Source organism: Pundamilia nyererei, unplaced genomic scaffold (assembly GCF_000239375.1).
Source record: "Pundamilia nyererei isolate P.nyererei 1_Seehausen unplaced genomic scaffold, PunNye1.0 scaffold00145, whole genome shotgun sequence".
NCBI classification, from domain to species: Eukaryota; Metazoa; Chordata; class Actinopteri; order Cichliformes; family Cichlidae; genus Pundamilia; species Pundamilia nyererei.
In genome coordinates, this window is record NW_005187546.1 from 184,728 (window position 1) to 207,019 (window position 22,292).

Below are 22,292 nucleotides of genomic sequence, written 5' to 3' on the forward strand. Positions count from 1 at the left end.
AGACAAATGTTTTTCCTTTTTTATGATACAAGTAAATACAAACATTTTCTTTTAAAAAATGACAATGATTCCTTTTGAATGTTGAGAAAACATTTACTCGTGCGGGTCAGAGTGCTGGAGAAGACGTGCGTAAACCTTATGTGGCTCATCTTTAAACGTTTCAGATTTGATCTTAGAAATATTTGATAGCTGTTGGGAGGGATTCCAGTGAGGAGGTGAATCATAAAACTCATTTCCTTTCCACTGATGCCGTGATTCTTCATAATATTGGCTGAACGGGGCCATCGGCATTTCAAGTTTAAAGAAAAGAAGAAAAGGAAAGAGTTTTGCTTTTTAAAGGACCTCATTTTAGACAATCTGACCAGGCAAACATTCAGGAAACATGCAGTTTAAACCATTTGAGAATATGAGAAACAGAAAGCAAACAGCTGACCATGAGAGTTGTAACCCTTCCAGCGTGAGTCCGACCACCGCCAAAAACTGCCTGTAGACCACATTTGTATTAACAGATATGCTAAAGCCAGTGAAGCTGCACCCTCAAACACAAGCAATTCACAGGGATCAAAAATTAATAAACTCTGCATTTTTTTTTTTTCACAACTTTGATCTTTCATTGCCAGCACTTTTCCTTTCGCTTCGGACAAACCTTTAATTCACATAAAGCACCGCAAAGCAAGTTCCCTTCCAACCCTCTGTCACAGAGAAACTACAATGTCTGGTGTGAAGACAAAGGATAGGTTCACATGGTTTAAAAAGTCTGTCTTCACAGTACTCAGATCCTGCATGAGCCCCCTTTCAGCCACCTTCCTTTATTCTGACAGCTTCATGGACACTTCTGTAAACGTCACTATGTTAGAATGTGTAACATCACTTTTTACGCGACACGAGCCTGAACGCATGCCACGGGTTAACCGAGGAGCGTGCGCCGGATTAGACCGCGCACAGGCTCTTTGTGAGTTGCTTGACTCACCAGAAAATGCCCCAGACAGCAACAACCATTGTGCTTTCGTTATCTGGCCAAGTCAGTTATTAATTTCCAATAAGATTAAGACAGACCTCTGCAGTTTCCCCATTCCCAATCTAGAAGAGAAATCTCGCTCGCTGTCAGGGCCTGCGTGTGACGGGCAAGCTACAGGTCTGTGAGAGGCACCGTGCAGACAGAGACGCTGTGCTCTGCATGACAATCGCTGCGAGATCTAAATGTTCAAAAGTATAGTTACACTTCCATAGCGTGACTGTTTCCATCATTGTCGCGGCATGTCTGAATCAGGTCAGGAGGAGTCAGCAACAAAGTGAAAGTGTTTGAATAACCGGTTGGTGAAGCCATGGAGAAAAATGACTAATCTTCACATGGAGCCCGAGTTCTGTTCCAAACAGACCATAAACACACGTAAACCTATCCTTTCCTCTCACCGTCTACTGGGAGGGTCATTGTGCACTCCCTACTGAGTAGTGGTTTTCAGTTAAAATAATTAAACATCACATTTCTAAATAATAATAATAACAATAATAATAAAAAACCCTCACATTATCCTCTCACATGAAGGAATTGGGTAAATAGTTGGTGTTAAAACAAGAAAAGGTTCAGCAGGTTAATTCAAATCATTAGTGGGAAAGTCAAGTGGATGGATACAAACATTGCCATAAACATATCAAAGTATGTTACAGGAGTGGTCACTTCACACGTGACAAAATATTCAGGCATACATTCAAAAGTTTTGGGTTTTTTTGTTTTAAAAGAGCTGAGATCTATAAAAGTCAAAGTTTCGTCCGTCTGCATTTAGAGGCAACGTCTGCCACGGCGAGCAGAGATGGAGTGTATGATATTGCGATCAGCCTCGATAACAAGCTTTATAATCACTCACTTTCATCTCTCCATACACATCACTAGCTGAGATAAAAGATGTAGAGAGCAGCTCCAATTATCTGGAATGACTTTGTGTTCACCTTTGGCTGTTAACTTCCAGCACAAGCTCTGTGATGGAAGTTAGGATGAGAGTTTGACATAGGATGAAGGTATATAGCCCTCGTCTCCACTGGCTCTAAGGACTCTCATCCATCCGTCGCCTTTATCCTCTTCCATTATGCTCAATAGCTCTCCCTCTTTAATGGAAACGGTGCCCTCGCTGTTGCCTGCACATAAACACCCAAGTAAGAGATGTATAAAAGGCTAAATGGAGACCTATTTATTAACAAGTTTAATGTCAGTCATAAAATTCACCTTCAAAGCTGTACAGAGCCGTGCACTGGCCAATAGGACTTTCTATTTCATCAAACTCTTCATCGAACTCTGCGTAGATGTTCGCATCAGGATCATGTGTTACCCTGCTGGACATGCTTGTCCTCAGATGGAAAAAAAAAGATTACTCATTCAGTTTCACTTTAAATGTTCACACGCTAAGGTAACTGGTATCAGTGTCTAAAAGGCAGACATCAAGCTACAGCCAGCAGTCAGTTGACTCAGGACACAAGGCACCCCTGATTCAGACAACTGTCATGTGATGGCCATGTGACTTTTTAAAATTACATCAAGCAATAGCTCCTAAGGAGGTGCCTTGGTTTTTTGAGAGGGGAAAAAAGTCACATAAACGTCAGACCACCACAGCCAAGTTTAAAATGTGAACATCTTCAGTGGCCCAGCCAAACTTTCTTGTCACAAATCTGATCACCGAACTAGAAAATTATGATTTTCTATAAGCATAAATATGTGATTTTAGTTTTAAACAAGTTTTGGACAGGTGGTCTACATTTCTTTAGTACTGTGCTATTTACATCCAGCTAAGCTAAGCTAAGCAAACTGAAAGTCTCCTCGTACGTTTCCTTTAAACTTACCCATACTCTGTGTTGTTGTTGACAGGAAATGGAGATTCCTCTCCTCCCAGAGCTTCTGAGAGCCACGTCTGTCAAGAACATGAAGATTTGAAATGTTTATGAAAATTGCCCCAAAACACAGTACGGTATTAGCTTGCGTGTGCATATGTATGTGCGCGATAACCTCGTATTTGGCGAGCTCTCCCCTCAGGCGGCCCATGTCCTTGGTCATTTCCAGGATCCGAGGTTCCAGACTGGAGGGGTCTCCCATCTGTGGATTCTGCTCGTACACACCCTTCATCTTCTCCAGGGCTTCACTGACAGAAGTGATGAAACAAGAAGAGAGAGGTGTTAATGTTTGGGGAATGCGATGTTTAAGGAAGTCTTTTTGAGAACACTTGTTGAGCTGCTGTTTTAAATCACTGCAAAGCTGTTGAATGGGGTCGAGGTCAGAGCTTGGTGACGTTATTTTGTTATCTATTAATGAAGCTGACATGAGCTCTCGGTACTATTACGTTCAAACATACGTTCAAACAGAAAATAACCTTTTTAAGCTTCCACAAAGTTAGAAGTACACTATTATTTAAGATATGAAATGATGACTTTGCATTTCTATCTCTCTTATATATTTGCTGCTGTTTTGGTTTAAACAAGAAGCATGTGTGGGAGATATAGCCTCGGGCAGCCGTGTTTCATTTCAAAGTTAGTTCATGCACAAAGGAGCTCGCACTCGGCTGTCTGTCACAGTCAAAAGCATTTTTCAGAGACGTCTGTCATAGTGTTGCCAACGCTTTCACCTTTGGTCCTGTGCCTTCTGCAGATCTTTGTGGATATCGTCAATCTTCGTCTGCAGCCTCTTCTTCCTCTGCTCCGGAGGAAGGTGAGAGTAATCTTCTGCAGGAGTTTGCTACACAAACACACACACGACACCAACAACAATGGAAACGCACACGCAAACAGTTAAATCTCCTGAGCATCACGTATACAACAATCATATGAATTCTGACCACCGGCTGTCTTCATCGTTCCCACCTCTAGACAGACATCTTCACACACACACACGCACACGCACAGGTTAATGCAGCAAATGCAGGTTGTTAGTTAAGGAAACAGAAGTAAAAACCCAGTAAGTAATAATGCATTTACAGTTTATACTGGATGAACAGTTTACAGACAGAACAAGGCCGACTCTCTCTCCAGTGATGGTATACAAGTACGCATTTAAGTAGCAGAAAAGATTCAATTCATTACACATAGTAAATTTTAAAAGACAATATAACAAAGAGGCACAGCAAACAAGTAAAATATGACACAATGCAAATGCAAACTACAGAATACTGTTTTATATTATAAGTTTTTAGGAATGTGCCTAATTGGGAAAAATATGACCCTGTATGATTTATGATACTGGGACTTTCTTGCTGGTTTTGGTTCTTAGTTTACGAACCAAAAAGTGTTTTACACGAAGAGCGAGGACTTCTGTGAAGGTAGCAGGTGTTGTATTAAGCTACACTGGAAGGTAAAGTGCCAGCACTACTGATTCTACAGTAAGACAATAATAATAATAATAATAATATTGGCACACCAGTTTAAAAGAAATATGTTTTAAACTACTAAAAAGTAGGAGAAGGAGCGTAGTTAGAAAAGGTAAGGAGCTCCTTATGCCTACATGCACAAGCATTTAACATTAAACAAATGTTAATCTGGACTTTGGACTCAATAATCTAGTCTAATCTATTTTTGGAAACAGCTGGAGCAGCAACAATCAATGTTGGGTCTTTACTGCTTTATGCGCACTCGTTATACATGATAGTTAATAAAAACCACTTTGGCTGTCTTCACTGTTGTTTTTAATATATTTGTGAAGTGAACCTCCAGGTTAAAATGTCATATTTTGTAACTTTTTATTAAGCTTTTTCCTGGATTGGATGGTCAAGCTATAATATACATATACTGTAAATTGTATGTAAAATAAATCTTTAAATTAAATTGATCTGAATTTACTTGAATGTTTCACCTTAAATGTTAGATATCTGTATGTCATCACAGAGAGAGAAAATTCAGAGGACGTCCTCAATAGAACAAAAACAAAAACAGCCGATTTTCCCATGAGATAACAGCATTTGATCGAGGGAATTAAAGAGTAACTGCAACCACACTGAGAACCCTGCGTGCACTGCCCACTAGGCCTTTTTCCACACACCACACCCCACTGTGATTACAGGTGTAATGCCATATCACTTATTTCCTTTCAGATCTCTTATCTAGCATAACCCACGCTGGTGCCACTAGTACTAATGCTGATAACAGCGACTGTGTTTCAAAACTTTCCATGTCCAGAAACAGTAAATGGACAGTAAACGCAGCGAGCTGCTGCTCTTGGAGAATCGCCTACAAAAGCTAAATCTCATTTAGGGTGAAGCATCTAGAAATGCACCAGCAGGTGTAGAAGACGACTGGTATCTGCAGGTTACACAACATTTTGTGGTTTATATAAAATTATGACATGATGTGCTGTTCAAATGTGCATCCGTCAGCGCTGGGTGGAAGCAAATGACACATGAATACATTTACAATATTGGCAATAAAACAGCCATTCCACCATCAGAGGCGTTCTAATAAAACTGAGAAATATTTTATTGAACTGATGTGACGGGAGCCCAGAAACAAGCTTCACTACCAGCCCAACTCCCACAATGCAGCCCGACCTTTACAGAGCTCTTTATTGTGGCAATTAGTTATTTCATCACTTCCTTACTTGCGCTTTCATTTTAAAACAAGTGTGCTTATTAATTATATAATAAGAACGTCTTTATAATAGCGTAAATTAAATGGCATGTGGCTTTAGGAGCGCGGGGAACTGGTGTTGTTTGAAAATTACCCCACAAAACGAGGCCTTGACGAAAGCGAAGCTTCCTTTCCTACGGTCAGTGATAAATGAAAGCTGCACTCGCGCTGTCTCGCCCTCTCTGTACCTGGATACTGCCTGGAGCTACCAAAGGATTCAAAAGACACGTTTCTATTATGCTAACAGCACCTTTATTCTCTTCTTCAAACAGGCTACATGCTCACACAATTATAAAGGTACGGCCGTTCCAAGCATCTGGACAATGACAACATTTGTAATTTCTCCTCTGCACGCCACCACAGTGGATTTTACAATCAAACAATCAAGATGTGATTGAAGTGCAGGCTTTCAGCTTTAATTCAAAGGGGTTTAACAAATGCATTCTATTAGATGTTTAGAAATTTTAGTCATATAGTGCTTTTCCATGTAGTTATTTTTGCAGTCAATGATTGCCTGGAGTCTGAAACCCTGTTTCCTCCCTTGAGATGCTCTTTAGTGCAGCCACACTCAGTTGCTGTTTGTTTGTGGGTCTCTGTGCATTCAGTTTTGTCTTCCGTAACTCAAATGCGTTCTCTGTTGCTTTGAGATCACGTACCTGACTTGTGTATTTAGAAATATCCAATTTTTTTGTCTTGAGAAATTCTTGGTTTGCTTTTGCAGTGTGTTGTTGGTTATTAGCCATCTGCTCAGTGAACCTGCTGAATCTGAGCAGAGTATGGCTCTGTATACTTCAGAATTCATGCTGCCACTTCTGTCGGCAGGCACAACATCAATAAACACTAGTTTCCCAGTTCCGCTGGCAGCCTTGCATGCCCATACCATAACACTGCCCCCAACATGTTTGAGAGATAATGTGTATGCTTCAGATCATGAGCAATTTCTCTCCGTTAATCTTGGTTTTATCTCTCTAAAGATTTTTAAGTTAAATCTTCCCTTTCTGTTCTTGAATGTAACTAGTAGTTTGCGCTATGTTGTAAATGCCCCGTATTTTATTCACGAAGGCGTCTCTTGTTCTTGACTTAGATAAGGCTACTCTGAAGCATATCTAACACATTTGAGAACACCTGGGATTCTGAATGTTCGTGACTTGGTTAGATATTGAGAAGTTATTCTTACCCATTAAAAAAATTATTTAATCATCCATTTCAGTGGTCTTCTGTGGTCTTTCAGGGCTTTATGTGCTGATAGGTTTGTCAGTGATTTTTTTCTGGTCTCTCTGATAGGCTGAAAAAACAAAATAAACCTAATGATGTTCCATCACATCTCTTTTGGTTTTGAACCGAGAGCTCCAGTAAACAACTGAACACAAGTTCAATGTTTGTGATCAACTCAATTTATTTTTAAATCGTAAGATAAAGAGGAAACTGCCCTCCTGTGGCTATGCTTGTCACTCAACAATTGCTTTTGAGCTTTGGGAAAAAAGAAATGTCTGTAATTCGAAAACACTTAATGCCATACTTTTGTTAAAGTAGGGGATTAATTAAGTCTGCATTTCAATCACATCTTGATTTTTTTTTTTAAATTTAAATCCTCAGCTGCGATGTATCAAGAAAAATGACAACAATTTCGTCACTGTGCAAATAGTTATGGACCTAACTGTAGTTTATATACACATATGACTGGAGGAAATAGTTCCCATCTGTGGAAGGAGCTCTAGTTTACATCTATACTGGTCAAAATATTTAAGGAACACTTTTTAAATGAGAGAAAAGCATCAAGTCATTTAAACTTCTTGGCTAATGACGTGCTCAGTTAAGTAGCGGGGGGTGGTGGTGGGAGGGGGGGGTTTAATCAGTTTCAGCTGTTCTGTTTTTAAAGAAGGTAACAACAGGTGCACTAGAGGGGCAACGATGAGATACTACAAAAACAGGAATTGTTTCACAGGTGGAGGACACTGATATTTTCCCCTCATCTTTTCTGACTGCTTTTTTAACTAGTTTTGCATTTGGCTAAGGTCAGTGTCACTACTGATACCACGAGGTGATACCTGGACGCTACAGAGGTTGCTCAAGTAGTCTCACGATAGCTCATCGGTATGTGCCATTGCGTGAAGGTTTGCTCTGTCTCCAACCACTGTCTCACAAGCATGAAGGAGATTTCGGCAGACAGGCAGTTACTCTAGGAGAGCTGGACAGGGCTGTAGAAGGTCCTTAACCCATCAGCAGGACCAGTGTCTGCTCCTTTTTGCAAGGAGGAACAGGAGGAGGAGCCCATTGGACTGGAAAGGCCATGACAGTGTTATGCTGCCCATAATATTGTTAAGGATGACCGACTTGGTGGTCTGGACAGGCATATCCACGGAGGGACACAAAGACCCATACAGGCTAAGCAACAACACCCTGACTGCTATTAGATATCCTTGGATCACCTGGCAGACCCTACATCAGTGCAGTGGGTGCTGGGGTCCTCCTGGTGCGAGACCATGCCCAGCTTCATGTGTGAGAGCATGCAGGCAGTTCCTAGAAGTTGAAAGACTTCATACCATTAACTGACTTCCAAGCTCACCTGACCTAAATCCAACAGAACTGGGACATTATGTTTCAGTCCATCCAGTGGTGCTGGGTTGCATCTCAGACTGTCCAGGAGCTCAGCGATGCCTTGGACCAGATCGTGGAGGAGATCCCCCAGGTAATAACCCATCATTAGGATGTTGTCAGGCATACAAACGAACTACTGAGTGCCATTCTGAGCTCTTGCAATTAAATGAAATTGCAATTAAAATGGACTCGCCTGCCACCTCATTTTTTCAGCCCACTGTAGATTGTGTGATGGAAATAAAAAATTATCAATGTGGCAACCTTTCAGTCCTCCTAACACATTACCTAGTCCATTACAGTATAGATATCCAGTATGACTTTTCCCCCCATTGAGATATGATGTATTTTCAAAGTGTTCCTTAATTATGAGCAGTGTAATGTGGTGCAGCATCCCCCTGCAAGCAGTGACTGGAAGAGTTGGAGGAAGTACAACATCAACCAGCTATCCGGTGACATTTATTTCCTGAATGACATGACTTGGAGCAGATGCCTCCCCGTGTCAGGAATCTAAAGTCAAGCAGGAAGTAAACTCCTTGCTTTGTAGGGGTCAAAGGTACTGAAAGCCAACTGAACTGTAGCTAAGCGCAAGAAAGTGGGGTCAGTCACAAACAGAAGCTGTCAAACGGAAACAGATATGCCCCTCAGCTGCGATGAGCGATCAAAATAGTAAAAACTAAACTTCTTTGCAATTGATTATGTCCTCTTAACAGTTCTCTGTCTCTTTTATTATTGTGGTGGTCTATAGGGGACATTTTTTACTGAGTGGCTACCGGGATAACTTGACAGCAAGGGCGTCTGTGCTTTCTACCCACAAAGGTCAGTGCAGCATTAATTAGTGTGGAGTTACTCCTTATATATCACTTCCCCTTGAAAAGAATCCAGCACCAGATCAAGTTCTACCCGGTATACCCTCTATGTAGTGATCATAATTGTTACCATTTGCTTTTGAGCTTGCATTATCTAGACAGAAAGAAAGAAAGACTTTGAGGCAGGTACACAACAAACACATGGCATGGAACGCACAGATACAATATCAACAAAAGCTTGTGTACATGAAACAGATTAGGACAGCAAAACAAGGGCGTGAACACGACAGCAAGCGAGGGGGTGGAGGTCAGACGTGAACCAAGACGGGGGCGTCACTCACCAAGCAACATTTGTTTAATGTCTTTAAGGTGGAAATCCTGAGTTTGACAGAGGCTGAGGGTTGGGGTGGAATAAAGAAGGAGGGGAAGATGGAGAACAGAACAAGACAAGGTGGAGGAGCAAGGGAGCGGAGAATAGGAGGGATAAAATAACAATGGTAATGAGAAAAGAAGAAAGGGGAGAGAGCGGGTGAAAGAGGTGCACAGCTTGAAATAATGTGTGTAAAGAGGGACAGTGAGAAATATGTTTGGGGCATGTCTGTGCAGCAGCCTGGAATCAGAATCGGCCCCCTAGGCAATGGGGTAGTGGGGTACGACATGAGTGGAATGTGAGCCGAGTCTGATGTATGCGTGTGTGTGTTTGTTCGAAAATGCTGTTATAAGACTATGACAGCACCGTATTTGCAATTCTCGATAAGGTTGACAGGAGCCAGAGTCCCACACTGCATCGAGCACCTGCAGGTTTTCTGTTTCTAGAGCTTGGAGATTAACTCTGTAAAAGTGTTGAGAGACTGACTAACACTGTATTGTAAATGGACTTTGAATGGGGCCTGCTGATGAAAAGAAAATACAGAATGAAGCTCTTCCTGCAGTCTGCTGGATAATAGACCTTTTTCATAACTTGACACGTCACAGCAGGGAAAACACAGATGCCTTAATGATGGCTGCATTCCACTTAAGGGAGGTCCTGCTTTTGTTCCATGCAGTGGCTTAATGGGACACTGAAAGGAAATGGGCTGTGCTTTCTGTATTACAGTATAAAAAGTCATAAAGGTCTGTAGAGAAAAAAAGGTCCAATTTCACATCACAATTTCAGAGACTTGCAACACAAAAACAAACTGCCTGTCAGGTTAAAATTCTCTCTATAATACTAATAACAAGGTTTATGTTACATCCTGATGAGATTTGTAATTTCAAGCTCCATATTTAAATATCTCAAGGCAAAAGAAAAAGAGGGTCTTTGTAAGTTGATTAGCATGCCCAATCGTGAAATCAACTCTGTGTCTTCATTTCAAAATAATGTAAAAACATGTACTATTTTAGGAAAGACTAACAAAACTAACTAAGTTAGCTACACATCTTTTTAAAAATGTTGGGATCATCTTAGCCCAGATTAGAAATCATATTCAGGTTTTTACATGCAGAAGAGGAGACTGCGGTACAAGTTCACCTTGTGTTTCTTGCTGAACGGCCAGATCAGGCCGCGCACTTTTGGCGGGTTGAGGCTGGACTCTGAGGTTGCCGATTTAATGCCCTGGGAGTAGTCTTCAAAGTCCACATCTGCAGGTGGCTCGAAACCAGATTTGTGCTGCTCGATGACCAGAATAGAGTCCTCCAGAGAACAAAACAAAGAAATAGACTCAGTCACATCAAAGCAACAAACGGAGACCTTAAAGGGGTTGGCAGTGACACTGGATTTTTAAGTGCAGCAATTAGAGGCGTTTAATCTTTTTATTTAATTATTTATTTTATTTTACAAATTTTACAGCTAAAAAGCAACATCAAAGTCAAAAACCACCATTCCTTCCACTAGATGCTGTCTTCATACGCTGGTCAGAAGTAAATGCATTTAGGTACATTTTTACCCCTCTGTAAAAACAGTGAAGAGGTGAATTTCTGTATAAGTGACTCATTTCCAATTTGTAGCCTGAGAGTTTGTTTTTTTTTTCTTTCACTTGACGTTTTACATGACAGATCTGGATTTCCCAAACGTTAAGAGAAATTCTGTAGCTTAATAATTAGCCGTTATCTGTGTGACAGTCAGACAGTATAAAAGATGGCTGCAGCCTTGATGTCATGACCCCAAACACACTCAGTGGCTAATGGCTTGCGATTGGCCAATCCACTAACCAATATCGATGCAGTTTCATACCACAGATAATCCTGTATTTTGGAATACAGTATGAGAAAAACTAATAAAACTGTTTAATTTTTTAATCAAAATCACCCAAAAACAAGTGACTGAGCCCATAAACTCTGCAGGAAAATGTCAACAGTGACATCTCCAAGTTTTGCTTAAAGTTGTGTTTTCGTGGAGATGACTCTAAACCTGACAGAAAAAAATATGACAAACATTTCACACTTGCCTGTTTCTCATTAACTTTTGTCCCAGCAGCAGAAATTCCTTCTAGACACTTCGAGATGATGGGCAGCACCTTCTTCTCAATATCTGAAAACTTGCAGTAGCCATCCGCAAGGCTCCGGATCCTCCGCTCATCCATGCCTTGCAATTTCTGTTCACAGCACAAATTAAAGGGCCTCCTTTCACAATCAGACTTGCTGATTTCTACAATGGCCACTCATCAATGTATGAACTCACTGAATTGTTTTGTTTATATTGACATATGTCATATTAGCTTTGTCCACTTGTGCTACATCATCACAGTGTTTTTATGAATACGTTTGCCTTACATTGAGGAGCTGCGGTATGTCGGTGTAATAGTGGTTGTTCTGTTCCTTGTTGTATTTCTGGAGTTCTGCTGCATAGTCGTTCCTGCACTCCTCTGCCGTGTGAGTGCGAGCATGGGCATGCTGCTTGGCCTTTCAGAGTGAAGGGCAGATGGAACAACAGAAACAAGAGATGGGAGGATAAAAGGGTTCAGCAAGAAAAAGAAATGAAGAGAGACAAAACAAAATGCAAAGTGGAATGCAGGAATAGATGCAGGGAGGTGATGGGAGGATACACAAGCAGGTGAGCGGGAGACAGAAAGTAAAAGTTCATGGAGGGAAAATATCACAAAATCCAAAAGTGGTAAAAACAAACTAAAAACGAAACACTGCTCAAGTAAAGCTAGCGCGTGCATGTGTGTGTTTACTTTTTCGACATCGACTTTGGTGGCATAGACCTCGCACTCCGCTTTCTCTGCTTGTTGTGAGGCTTTTTCCGCCTCCGCCCACTCCTTGGCATAGCGCTTCTTCGTCTGTAGGCATAAACACACACATATTAAACTTAAACACAAACTTTATTTTTAATCATTTCAGCCCTAGTAGTATTAACAATTTAAAAATGAAAGAACTGAGTTCCACTTGAGATACTAAGAGTAAAGTCATGGCCATATTTTACTGCCCCTCGGGTAATCTGTCACCTGAAGAGTTACCAATAAATTATTAACAGTATGACAGCAAAAATCATAATAACGTAAACTCCAATGATGTCACTGAGATATTGCTGTAACATCTGTAGAATAAGAATTACTACCAAGAATATCTTCATCTTGAGGTACCACTTGAGTGATCTGCTCAGTAACAAACTAAAACCGCGAACAACACAAGACTCACATTTTCTAGGTGCTTAAAGCTGCTCTCTAAATTCTGCTGGGCCTTCTTGACATCAGCCAGGTGCTGAGGAAGGAAGAGGATGCAATAAATGTCAGGCGGTTCAAGATGATGACGGCAAAGTGTGCAAATCAGTCTTTAACCTGCCAAACTTTCCCGTCAGTTCTTCCTTTCTTTTTCTCCCCCTCCCTCCCTATCTCCCTCTCACACTCGCTTCCTCCTTCTCTCACCGTTTTCCGTTCTTGTTTAAAATCCTGAAGCTTCTTCAAGAGATCAACACAGATGCCAGTTATCAAGTTTTCAGCAATGAGCTCACGTTGCCCAGCGTAATCGTTGAGCTCGTTGAGGATCTCCTGGAATGAAGCATGGTTGCTGAACCTGCGAGAAGATGGCAAAGGGATAAAGTGTTGGCTCCCAAGGTCAAGATTTAACGTACTATTTGGTAAAAAAAACAAAACAAACCCTACTCTGAACAGCAGTTGTAAAAAAAAAAGTAATAAACAAACTATTAAAAAATGGACATAGTGATCATAGCATCACATGTCACATACTGGTTACTGAAGTCCTGTTGGAGTGTTTTTGCATTGCCGTCTATGTGTTTTTAAACCAGACGTGGCGAGCAGCACGTCTGACTGAGAAACTGAGTTGCGCTACATGCTAATGAGTGAGGTTATAATGGACATCATAGTTTCAGGTATAAGGCACTTCTTCATTTGCTTTGTTTTTCAGACTCAGAATGATATAGTTTCGTATATGGTTTGCATATTCTCTATGTTTGACATGCAGCCTTTATTACTTCAAGCTAACTACCATGCTACCAAGCTATAGCTATCTACTGATTAGCATAGTTTTGGACCATCTGTTCAAAATCTTTTAAGCCTCCAAACCACAGTTAGCACAATTTTTAGTATCATATGTAATTATGTGCCATGCTACTCCACTAGCTCAAGCTTTTTATCCGAATGTGTGAATGCAAAGAAGAAAAAAAGATGCTAAACGTGAAACTTGAAAATGTTAGCCCACATGATCACAGCATTCTCTTACATACAATCTTCAGTCATTTCTGTAAAAACTTTGCACCATTTGCAACTTAACTGCAGTCATTAAAGTATATAGTTAAAGGTTATATCAGAAAAACCAAGAAAACCAAGAAAATGTTATATACAAATAAAAAAATAAGAGCTGAAATGGAGAAATGTAACAATGCAACTCAAACTGGAGCTGGAAACAAGTTTTTGTTTTCTCACTTGCAGTCTTGATCTTCCCTGTTTCCTCGTTTGGCATATTTCTTTGTGAGATTTCTGTTGGAAAAGTGTAAAAACATTCACTTGACTAGCATGCATAGGGTAAGAGCACACACAAAAAATAAACTCAAGATCCCATTTCATATAAAAATGAATAACCATTCAGAAGGACCACACCTGAGCTGCTTGGCGTAATTTTGTTCTATCTCCGACCGCTCCTTCACAAATTTGATGTAGCGGTCCAGCAGGTCAAGGCCCGACTGTGTATGCTTGTCGATGACATCATACTGATCCTGAAAGAAGAACAGCACAGAGAAACATGTTTTATATCAAAATATCACCTTTGGTTTCTGGACAATTTCAATGGAAACTTCTCCTTCCATTGAAATTGTCCTTCCTTCCTCATCCTGTTACTTCCCTAACTATACAAATGCCATAGCATGTCAGTAGGTCAGATTGCCTTTTAAAACTCTGTAAGCTGACCATGCACAAGCAAAAACACGGCTTCAGCAAACTATGACACAGGACTTAAAAGAGTTTTTCACCAACAGCCACTCTGATAAAGCAAACATCCACAGCGCCGTGTGCTGCAGGGCTGCAAAAAATTATTGTATTTATCATTGCTGCTGAGTATTTTCTCAGTGAGACGACTTGGTCTTGAAAATGTCAGGAAATACTTTTAAATGCCCACGAGAATTTTCCGAAGCCATAACAGATGTTATGAAATTGTTTCTTTTGTCTGACACAAGGTCACAAAAGCCCAGAATACACAGTTTGCAATCACAAAAGGAAGCAAAAGTTCTCACAGCGCAGACGTTGGAGAATATTTGGCCTTTTGGCTTGACTTACACAATTAGTTCACAAAATGAGACTCATTGCTCAACCCGGGATGTATTTCACAAGGCGCATATTCTGCGTTTAATTTAGGGTTGCAGTTAACTTAATATTCTCATTATTGATTGTTCTTCTTAATTTTTCTTCTTCTATCAAGCTAATATTAGGTCTTTTTCTCAATGTAAGTTGGGCTGTAAGTTCCCACAGTCCAACATGCCTTCATGTAACTCATTTTTTGCCCATTAAAAATTTTAAAAACAACAAAATTATTTCCTTCATAAAACAATAAGCAGAAAACATTCACTTGTGCCATTTTGCATTAAAAAAATAATTAAAACAACATAAATTGATCCCTTATTAAGACGAACACTGATTAATTTCCTGTGGCTCAGCAAATCGTTTGAGCTTTAATTAAATTGCCTTTCGCAACTCATTTAATCAGGCTGTCGATCTGCCACAAATAGAAAATGGAGGCCTAAGAATAACTCACTGCACACGGATACACACAAGTATGAAGGTGTAGTAGAGAATAAAAGCGCTCCAACAGTACTCTCCTGTCAGCATTCCTCCCTTGCTTTAGACACATCTGTGCAAATCAATCCACACACACACAAAAACCTGTTGGACTGGTAAGGGAGCCCTGCTGGCTTTTATTTACACTGTTTAATGACATACAGTGAGAAGCACCTCGGCGGAGAAAACAATCTGATTACATGGAAACATGAGAGTCTGGGACACGTAATAAAGCCCCACGGGTGGGTCCCTTGTTGTGTCTCTTGTGAAGCACAAAGGAGGGCTCCACCTTTTTCTTTGTTGTGGTGTGTGTGTGTGGTTAAGTGCATGCGTTGGTGCTGGAGGGCCTTCTGGGACCAGAGACACAGATACAGAGTCCTCAGAGGAGGGGGAATCTAAATGGAGATCACACAGTAACACAGTTTGATATGAGAGGCCATGAAGGAGGCGAACGGGATAAGAAAATAGGAAAGTATGATAAAGCAACATAGTTTATGCCAGGAAGTAAAATGACCGTGGAAATCAGATTGAATTATTTAATGCAGGTTTCGATGCAAGAGATTAAAGAGTGTATGACGAGTTCTTGACACAGATTAATGCGTGCATTTCCCACTTCTGTTGCACTACCTCACTTTTACTGGAATACATGTGCATGCTTGTGTGACAAAAGGAAACTGATTGTAAGACAAAGAGCGTTCAAGAATGAGATAATGATTAGCTCAGCGTGAACCTCCGCCCTGTGACTGACGCTCCCAGGGGCCTATCTAAACCCTGGAACCAGTCTGACTGGTCCTGCCCTCACAGTACTGCCAGCAGCAGCCGTGCTTCCTGACTGCAGCTGATCTGGTGTCAGGTTTTTACCTCATCTACTCATAAAAGCCACCCAACAACATTTACTGTGATAACTACTTGTAAGTCAGCTTCTAAGTTATTAATAGCTTTTGTCAGAGTGGTAATTTACTCAAATGGGTTGTACGACTCGTGTTTAAAGACCACGTCCAGGCAGGTTTACTACGCATTACTAAGAATTCTATTACTTACTTTGCAATTTTTTTTAAATCATACAACTTTTGAATGTGAATTTCATGTTAAATTGTCCGTGCAAATAAAGCTAATTATCTAAATGTTATACCCATTTTCAGAAAACTGAATACACTGTCACTGAAATATTAGATACATGTTGAATTTAATTGACATATTGGAGTCAAAGATTTTCAAAGAGGCTCTTTTAGAATTGTTTTTGTTGTTATTTTTACAAAATACAATAAATGTAAATTTAGAATATGGACAGCAAAGAATTAAAGAAAAAGCTGAAAGCTTAGTGGATGTCAATTTTGCCAAAGTGGAAATCTGTCACTTAAAGCATGACTTATAGAAATCACCCTTTAAAGATATGCAGTGTGGGATTCTGTGTATTTACTGGAAAACGTAATGCACAGTTAAATAAGTTAAGTTAAATATTTTAGCAAATTGCAGTCAATGTAACTGAGCATTTGCAGAGGAATCTTTTTCGTTTGTTAAGCCACTTAAATACTGTTCTCTAAATCATTCAAAGATTTAAAAAAGGCCCCTAACTCAAAAGATGAACCAGTGCTGTGTTTACATATAACAGGCAACTCAACCAAAGAAACCATTTAAAACTTAGACTTTGCTTTGCAACGAATTTGTTCCCATTTCGTTAGTTGAAAGATAACCTACTTTGACAGGTGTAAAATTGGTCAAGCATGTCATGGTGGTGTTGGGCATCTTCCAAAACTCCAAAAGTGATGGAATTATGAACACAAAAAAGTATAGTGAGATTTTGATTGACCATGCAATACCATCTGGAAAGCATCTTATTGCCAAATGCTTAATTTGTCAAATCTCAAACACACGGCCAAGGCACTAAAATCATATCAGGATAGAGAAAACACAATGAAACACTATCAGTGATGGATTGGCCTCGCCAGAGACCTCAACCAGCAGTGTGGGCTCATCCTGACAGAGAGCAGAATAAAAGAGAGCCAGAATACCAAAGAACAGCTTTGAAAGTCATTTAAGAAGCCTGGAGAACTATTCCTCAAAACTGCTGAAAGAAATGACAAGAATGCTGCCTGCAATACCTTCTCTACTACACCTTCATACTTGTGTGTATCCGTTCAGGCGGTGTTAAAAAAATGTAGTCAAACCACATATTGACTTTCAAGCTTGTTAGAATTGTACAAACTCTGCTTTTGCTTTATATACTGTATTTCCATTCATGTTTGCGCATTAATAAATCGCTGCACCCATTTGCAACTTTCATAGTAGAATATAAAGAAATGAGTGGTGTCCTAAAACACTGTACTACACTGCTCTGTATGCAAAATAGGCGTTACATCAATAAACATGCCGTAATTTCCAGAAATGCATAACATACAATTAATATTTCTTATACAACCACCATTGCTTTACATGCCAACACAACTTGGGATCAAGATAAAGGAGAAATTGGGCACAATGGAGGAAGCAGTGATGTAGCTGATTTATATCTAGGTCCCTGAATTACATATCAGCAGGATGCAGGCAGGTCAACAAAGAGAGACCATTCCACAGCAACATCATTCTTTAAGTTTGATTACCTGTTCTGGGCAAACATGTACAATATTTGTTATCAAAATGACCTAAATGAACGAGTCAGTTTCCACTATTTTCCACAGCTAGCTTGTTTTAGTGTCATCATGTGATCAGGGAGATTTCTTCCAACTGAACTGCCAAAAAGCAAAACGCACGTACACGGACACACAATCATCCTGATTGCGAAGTAGATGGTTTTCAATGTGACAGAGCTGCATGTCCTCAAGCAAGAGTTTAAATCCACATGACCTGAGATGTTTCACTTCTATTAATGGGATAACTCATGCTTTAAATAATCAAAATCTTTGATAGGACAATAGAAATGCTGAACCTTCTGCACAAAGTACGCTGCTTACATCATGCGTTCTTGTTACAAATTGCAAGATTTTTTTCTCTTTTGAACAACATGCGATTGACTTGGCTCCGCTGTGATTCGACACCTTCTGGACTGCGTCATATTTAATAAGAACTGGTGGTGGTTTTAACTAAGCAGCCAGTAAGTCGGTCATTACAAAGCTATGCCGTGCAACAAAATATTGTCTAAACCCACAGGACTTTATTTTGACATCAAGCACAGAATCGAACGCTCACCAAAGACAATTAATATGTCTGAGCGTATTTTAGAGGGCATGTGTCTGAAATCAGGCCCAATAAATCTTTTATGATTTAATTTGATGAGATGGTGACGATGCACAACAAAGAAGCCGGAACAGCTGAAGGTTCTTCCAGAATTAAAACAGCACTATTAAATCAGCTGAAAAAGAAATGCATGACATGTTTCCAGGGTTTGTCTCTCCTCATCCCCAAGATATTCAGTTTACACAAACAGAGAGAGAGCATGTTAACCTAAAACTGGATCAATCCATCTATCTTCTCTTGTTTATCCAAATCAGGGGGAGGGCTTCAACCTCTCCAAGCTATCATAGGGCAAGAGGTGAGGTACACCATGGAAAAGTCCCCAGTCTATTGCAGAGATAACACACAGAGACAGATATCTACTGATGCTCACATTCACACCAAGAGCCAATTTAGAATCACCAGCATGTCTTTGGACTGTGGGAGGAAGCTGGGACACCTGGACAGAAAGCATACTGCTACAGGGAGAGCATGCAAACTCCACCCAGAAAGGCTCAGGACACTTCTTGCTATGAGTCAGCAGTGCTAACCACTGCACTGTGCAGGCTCAATTTCATATTTCAGTACCGCTTATCTCAATTTTAATGCAAAAAAGCTATGGTTTCAAATCCTCAAACGTGAGAATCATACCTGTTTCTATGTTCCATGACGAACCAGATATCTTCTGATTTTGGAAAGAATTCTCAAATGTCACATCATGCTTTTGTCTACAAGACATTTACTCACTAAACGAATAAATAAATAACGCTTTTCTCATCGTTTCAGGTCTAGGCCTCTAACTCTTGCTCCAGTATCAATGAAGCGTCATACACCCAAGTTTATGGTATGCAGCCAAACCCACTGCAAGCAATTGAATGCAGTTGAATGACTTTCAACTATTTTGGAACAAACACACATTAGATTCAGGCCATCAGCCTCACTAAGTCTAACTCTATCTGTGCAATCATTTCAGATCGCTGTGCCCAAATGTTTTCATTTTCTTTGACCTAAAATACAACAATGTGTAGTCAAAGGCACATGCAGCCACCTTCACTCATCTGATTAACTAAGAACTACTCTGATAATCAATGAACTGTTCAAGAAGCAGAGATGGTGAACGATCTCTATCTGGAGCTTTCCAGATGGGAGGATTTCCTGTCGTTCTGTGACACCGGGCAGGACAGAACTTTGCTTTAGGATTTTGGGGAAGAGGATTTCTGATCTTTAGAGCCAAACGCTGAGAGAGATCTTTATCAGTCAGTGCCTTAGATCTTGTGGCTTGTAGCCACAGTCCCTTAAATGCCCTGTCACCCAACTGAAGGCGCTGGTGTCGGTGTGCCGTGACTGATGAGGGAGCTGACTGTACCGATGATTCAACAACTGAGACACGGGCAAGAGCAAGGAGGTTATACTTTCCTAAACATTGCACTGTTTGTATCTGCAGCCAGGACACTTCCTGTCACAAAGGAAATTTTCAGGTTTGAGCTCATATGAAAGAAGAGGATAAAACAAACAGTGTGTGTGGTGGAGCACACCCTAAGCTCACTGTGTGTACACAAAAGTGCACCAGAAAAGAGTAATAAACCTCTCCTTTCCCCTCTGCTTATGATAAGGTATGCAGCAGGAGTTGCGAAATCCTGTCACTGCAGGCTTTACAGATAGACTCCTGCTGTTGTCTTGCTTAGCCAAGGCCAGCTACTGAAAAACAACCGTGTGCTACGGTGAATGTCGACGAAAACAATTAAGAGGGCACCGCACTTAAAGAAACAGTGAAAAGGCGGAACGCTGTCCTCTAAGGACTTATCCCAGAAGGCTCCTCCGCTTCTTCTGAGCCAGCTGTCAACTTACCCAGAGCTGTGTTCCCCAGTCCATGTCGCCAAAAAAGTTCAGATGCGAGAAGATTCGCAGAGCAGGACTCTTCGGTGTGTTAAAGCAAAGGCAAAAGGCGATCAGGCAGAGATTGTTTTTTAATTTTTAGTATGTTCTTTAAAGTAAAACTCTTCTCGGAACAAAACTTTGAGGCACGAAAGCGGAGATGGTGGAGGAAATGTTTGAAGGAAGTCTACGCCTTCTCCTTGGCACGGACGCGACTGTCCTGTTTCTTCCAGCAGGCAGCGAGCGCAAAAAAAAAGTGTTCCTGAAACAACTCTGGGTCCGAGAGAGAGAGAGGGAGGAGGAGGAGGAGGAAGCGGCCTTTCTGTTTGTTTTATCTTAAAGAAGCAGCTTGAGGTTGTTGTTTTTTTCATAATAAAAGCTGGTGTTGGGCTCCAAACTTTAACCCAATGATGTATCCACTGCTCCTCAGATAACCCACAACATTACACATAAGATTAAACCAAATAAACTAATTAACTTTCCCCCCCCCCCCACAGCAATAATAGAGGAAGTAAGAGCATTCTTTAAGCTACTTAAGACTTTTTATTTACCCTCGTTGTAACATAAAACAGCAGCTTCCTTGTGGGGCCCTTTTTCGTGTTTAAAAAGTATAAAAGTTTTTTAATGGCCAGCAGGGGGCGACCTCAAGGAGCGCCCTTGTATAGCCCATTTAGGGAAAAAAATTTCTCCAGCTGTGTTGTTCTATGACATCAGTGCACACGTTCCAGATGTGTTTATGATCTCACCAGTTTCTGATAATGTAACGTGGTGTTAATTTTGTAAATTATAGTCAAATTTAAAGAAAAACAGATGATATAGCAGTCTAAACCTGTGACTTCTGGTTTTTAAAAAAAATAAGAGTCACTTCACTAACTAGTGGGCAGTGTCACTCGGGCTCTTCTTTTTATACCGCTGCAAAAGTCTTTAGACATTCCTCTATGTTTTGCTATGAAAACGCAAAATAGGTGCAGTGATTTACCGAAATATGTAAATGAACATGGAAATACACCATATAAGGCACAAACAGAGTTTGCAATTCTAATGAGCTTCAGAGTCAAATCTAGTATGACCACCTTTATTCTTCAACACAGCCTGAACTCTTCCTGACATACATGACTGATAGTGTTACATCCAGGTATGCTTTCACTGCATTGGCAGTCAGTTTGGGATCATTGTCATGATGAAAGTGAAGCATTTGCCATTCAGATGCTTTCTAAATAATATTGCTTAATGGACCAAAACCTGACGGTACTTTTCTGAGTTCATAATTCCATCAATTTTGGAGATCTCTCTAATACCACAGGCTGAAATTTCGCCCTAAACCATGACAGAGCGTCCACCATGTTTAACAGATGTCTACCTCTCTCCCAAACTTCCCCGTTTGTCCCCAAAATTATTAACTTTGATTTGTAACTCCATAGGGCAATTTACACTTGGGAATATTAATAAATATTGCTAATATAATATTTAATACCTGTCTAACTGGGTTATCTTTGGCAGATTCAACTAAAAATTGGGAACATATAATGTGCTTTGTGAGAGGCCGCTACTAATAGTAAGTAAATGAAAATGGTGAAGTACAAGGTATGGACTTTAAATGAGTGTGAAAACAGCGAATATCAAAATAAGAATTAAAAAACCATCAGAAAGCCATCGACGAACATGCTAGCATTATCCCTGTTAGCTAGTTAGCCAGATGAAATTAGCTTTAAGCTCAAAGCTCTGCTGCCCCTGATGTTAGTCTCCTGGCAAGCATGTAGACTCTTTGAAAAATGACAGAAGTCAAGAACAGAGATAGTTAAAAAAAAAAACACCATTTATTATATTTATGAAAGAGCTAGCACATTTTCCAGTAGCATATCATTGGGTTTCTAATAGGAGCTGAATGGCACCTCCTTCTCCTCCTCCTACTAACTGCAACTTTTAAACTTAGTCTACTCTATCTTAGAGGATAGAGAGAAAGCACCAGTCCTGTAGCGCTAGTATCGATCAGATGCCA

The 22,292-nt window shown here is 40.3% G+C and overlaps 1 protein-coding gene across 1 annotated transcript; it reads right to left on the bottom strand.

Moving 5' to 3' along the window:
* Positions 1–72: 72 nt before the first annotated feature.
* Positions 73–20,569, bottom strand: trip10b (thyroid hormone receptor interactor 10b). The gene is made up of 14 exons (XM_005744523.1): positions 20,267–20,569; positions 14,039–14,154; positions 13,865–13,918; positions 12,848–12,995; positions 12,621–12,683; positions 12,158–12,262; positions 11,754–11,882; positions 11,429–11,575; positions 10,513–10,674; positions 3,609–3,718; positions 2,996–3,128; positions 2,833–2,900; positions 2,222–2,343; positions 73–2,133 (listed from the first exon to the last, which is right to left on the bottom strand). Exons 1-14 carry the CDS (start codon positions 20,288–20,290, stop codon positions 1,988–1,990), a joined length of 1,527 nt encoding a protein of 508 aa, XP_005744580.1. The 5' UTR covers positions 20,291–20,569; the 3' UTR covers positions 73–1,987.
* Between the last annotated feature and the right edge of the window lie 1,723 nt (positions 20,570–22,292).

Bases quoted from the DNA above. Each gene is read 5' to 3' on its own strand.
- trip10b (XM_005744523.1), bottom strand. From the start codon at position 20,290: ATGGACTGGGGAACACAGCTCTGG. The intron at 12,684-12,847 runs GTGAGAGAAGGA...TTCCTTCCTCAG, and splicing joins TTAAACAAGAACGGAAAACG to CACCTGGCTGATGTCAAGAA. The intron at 2,344-2,832 runs GTAAGTTTAAAG...TTTCCATCTGAG, and splicing joins AACAACAACACAGAGTATGG to GACAAGCATGTCCAGCAGGG.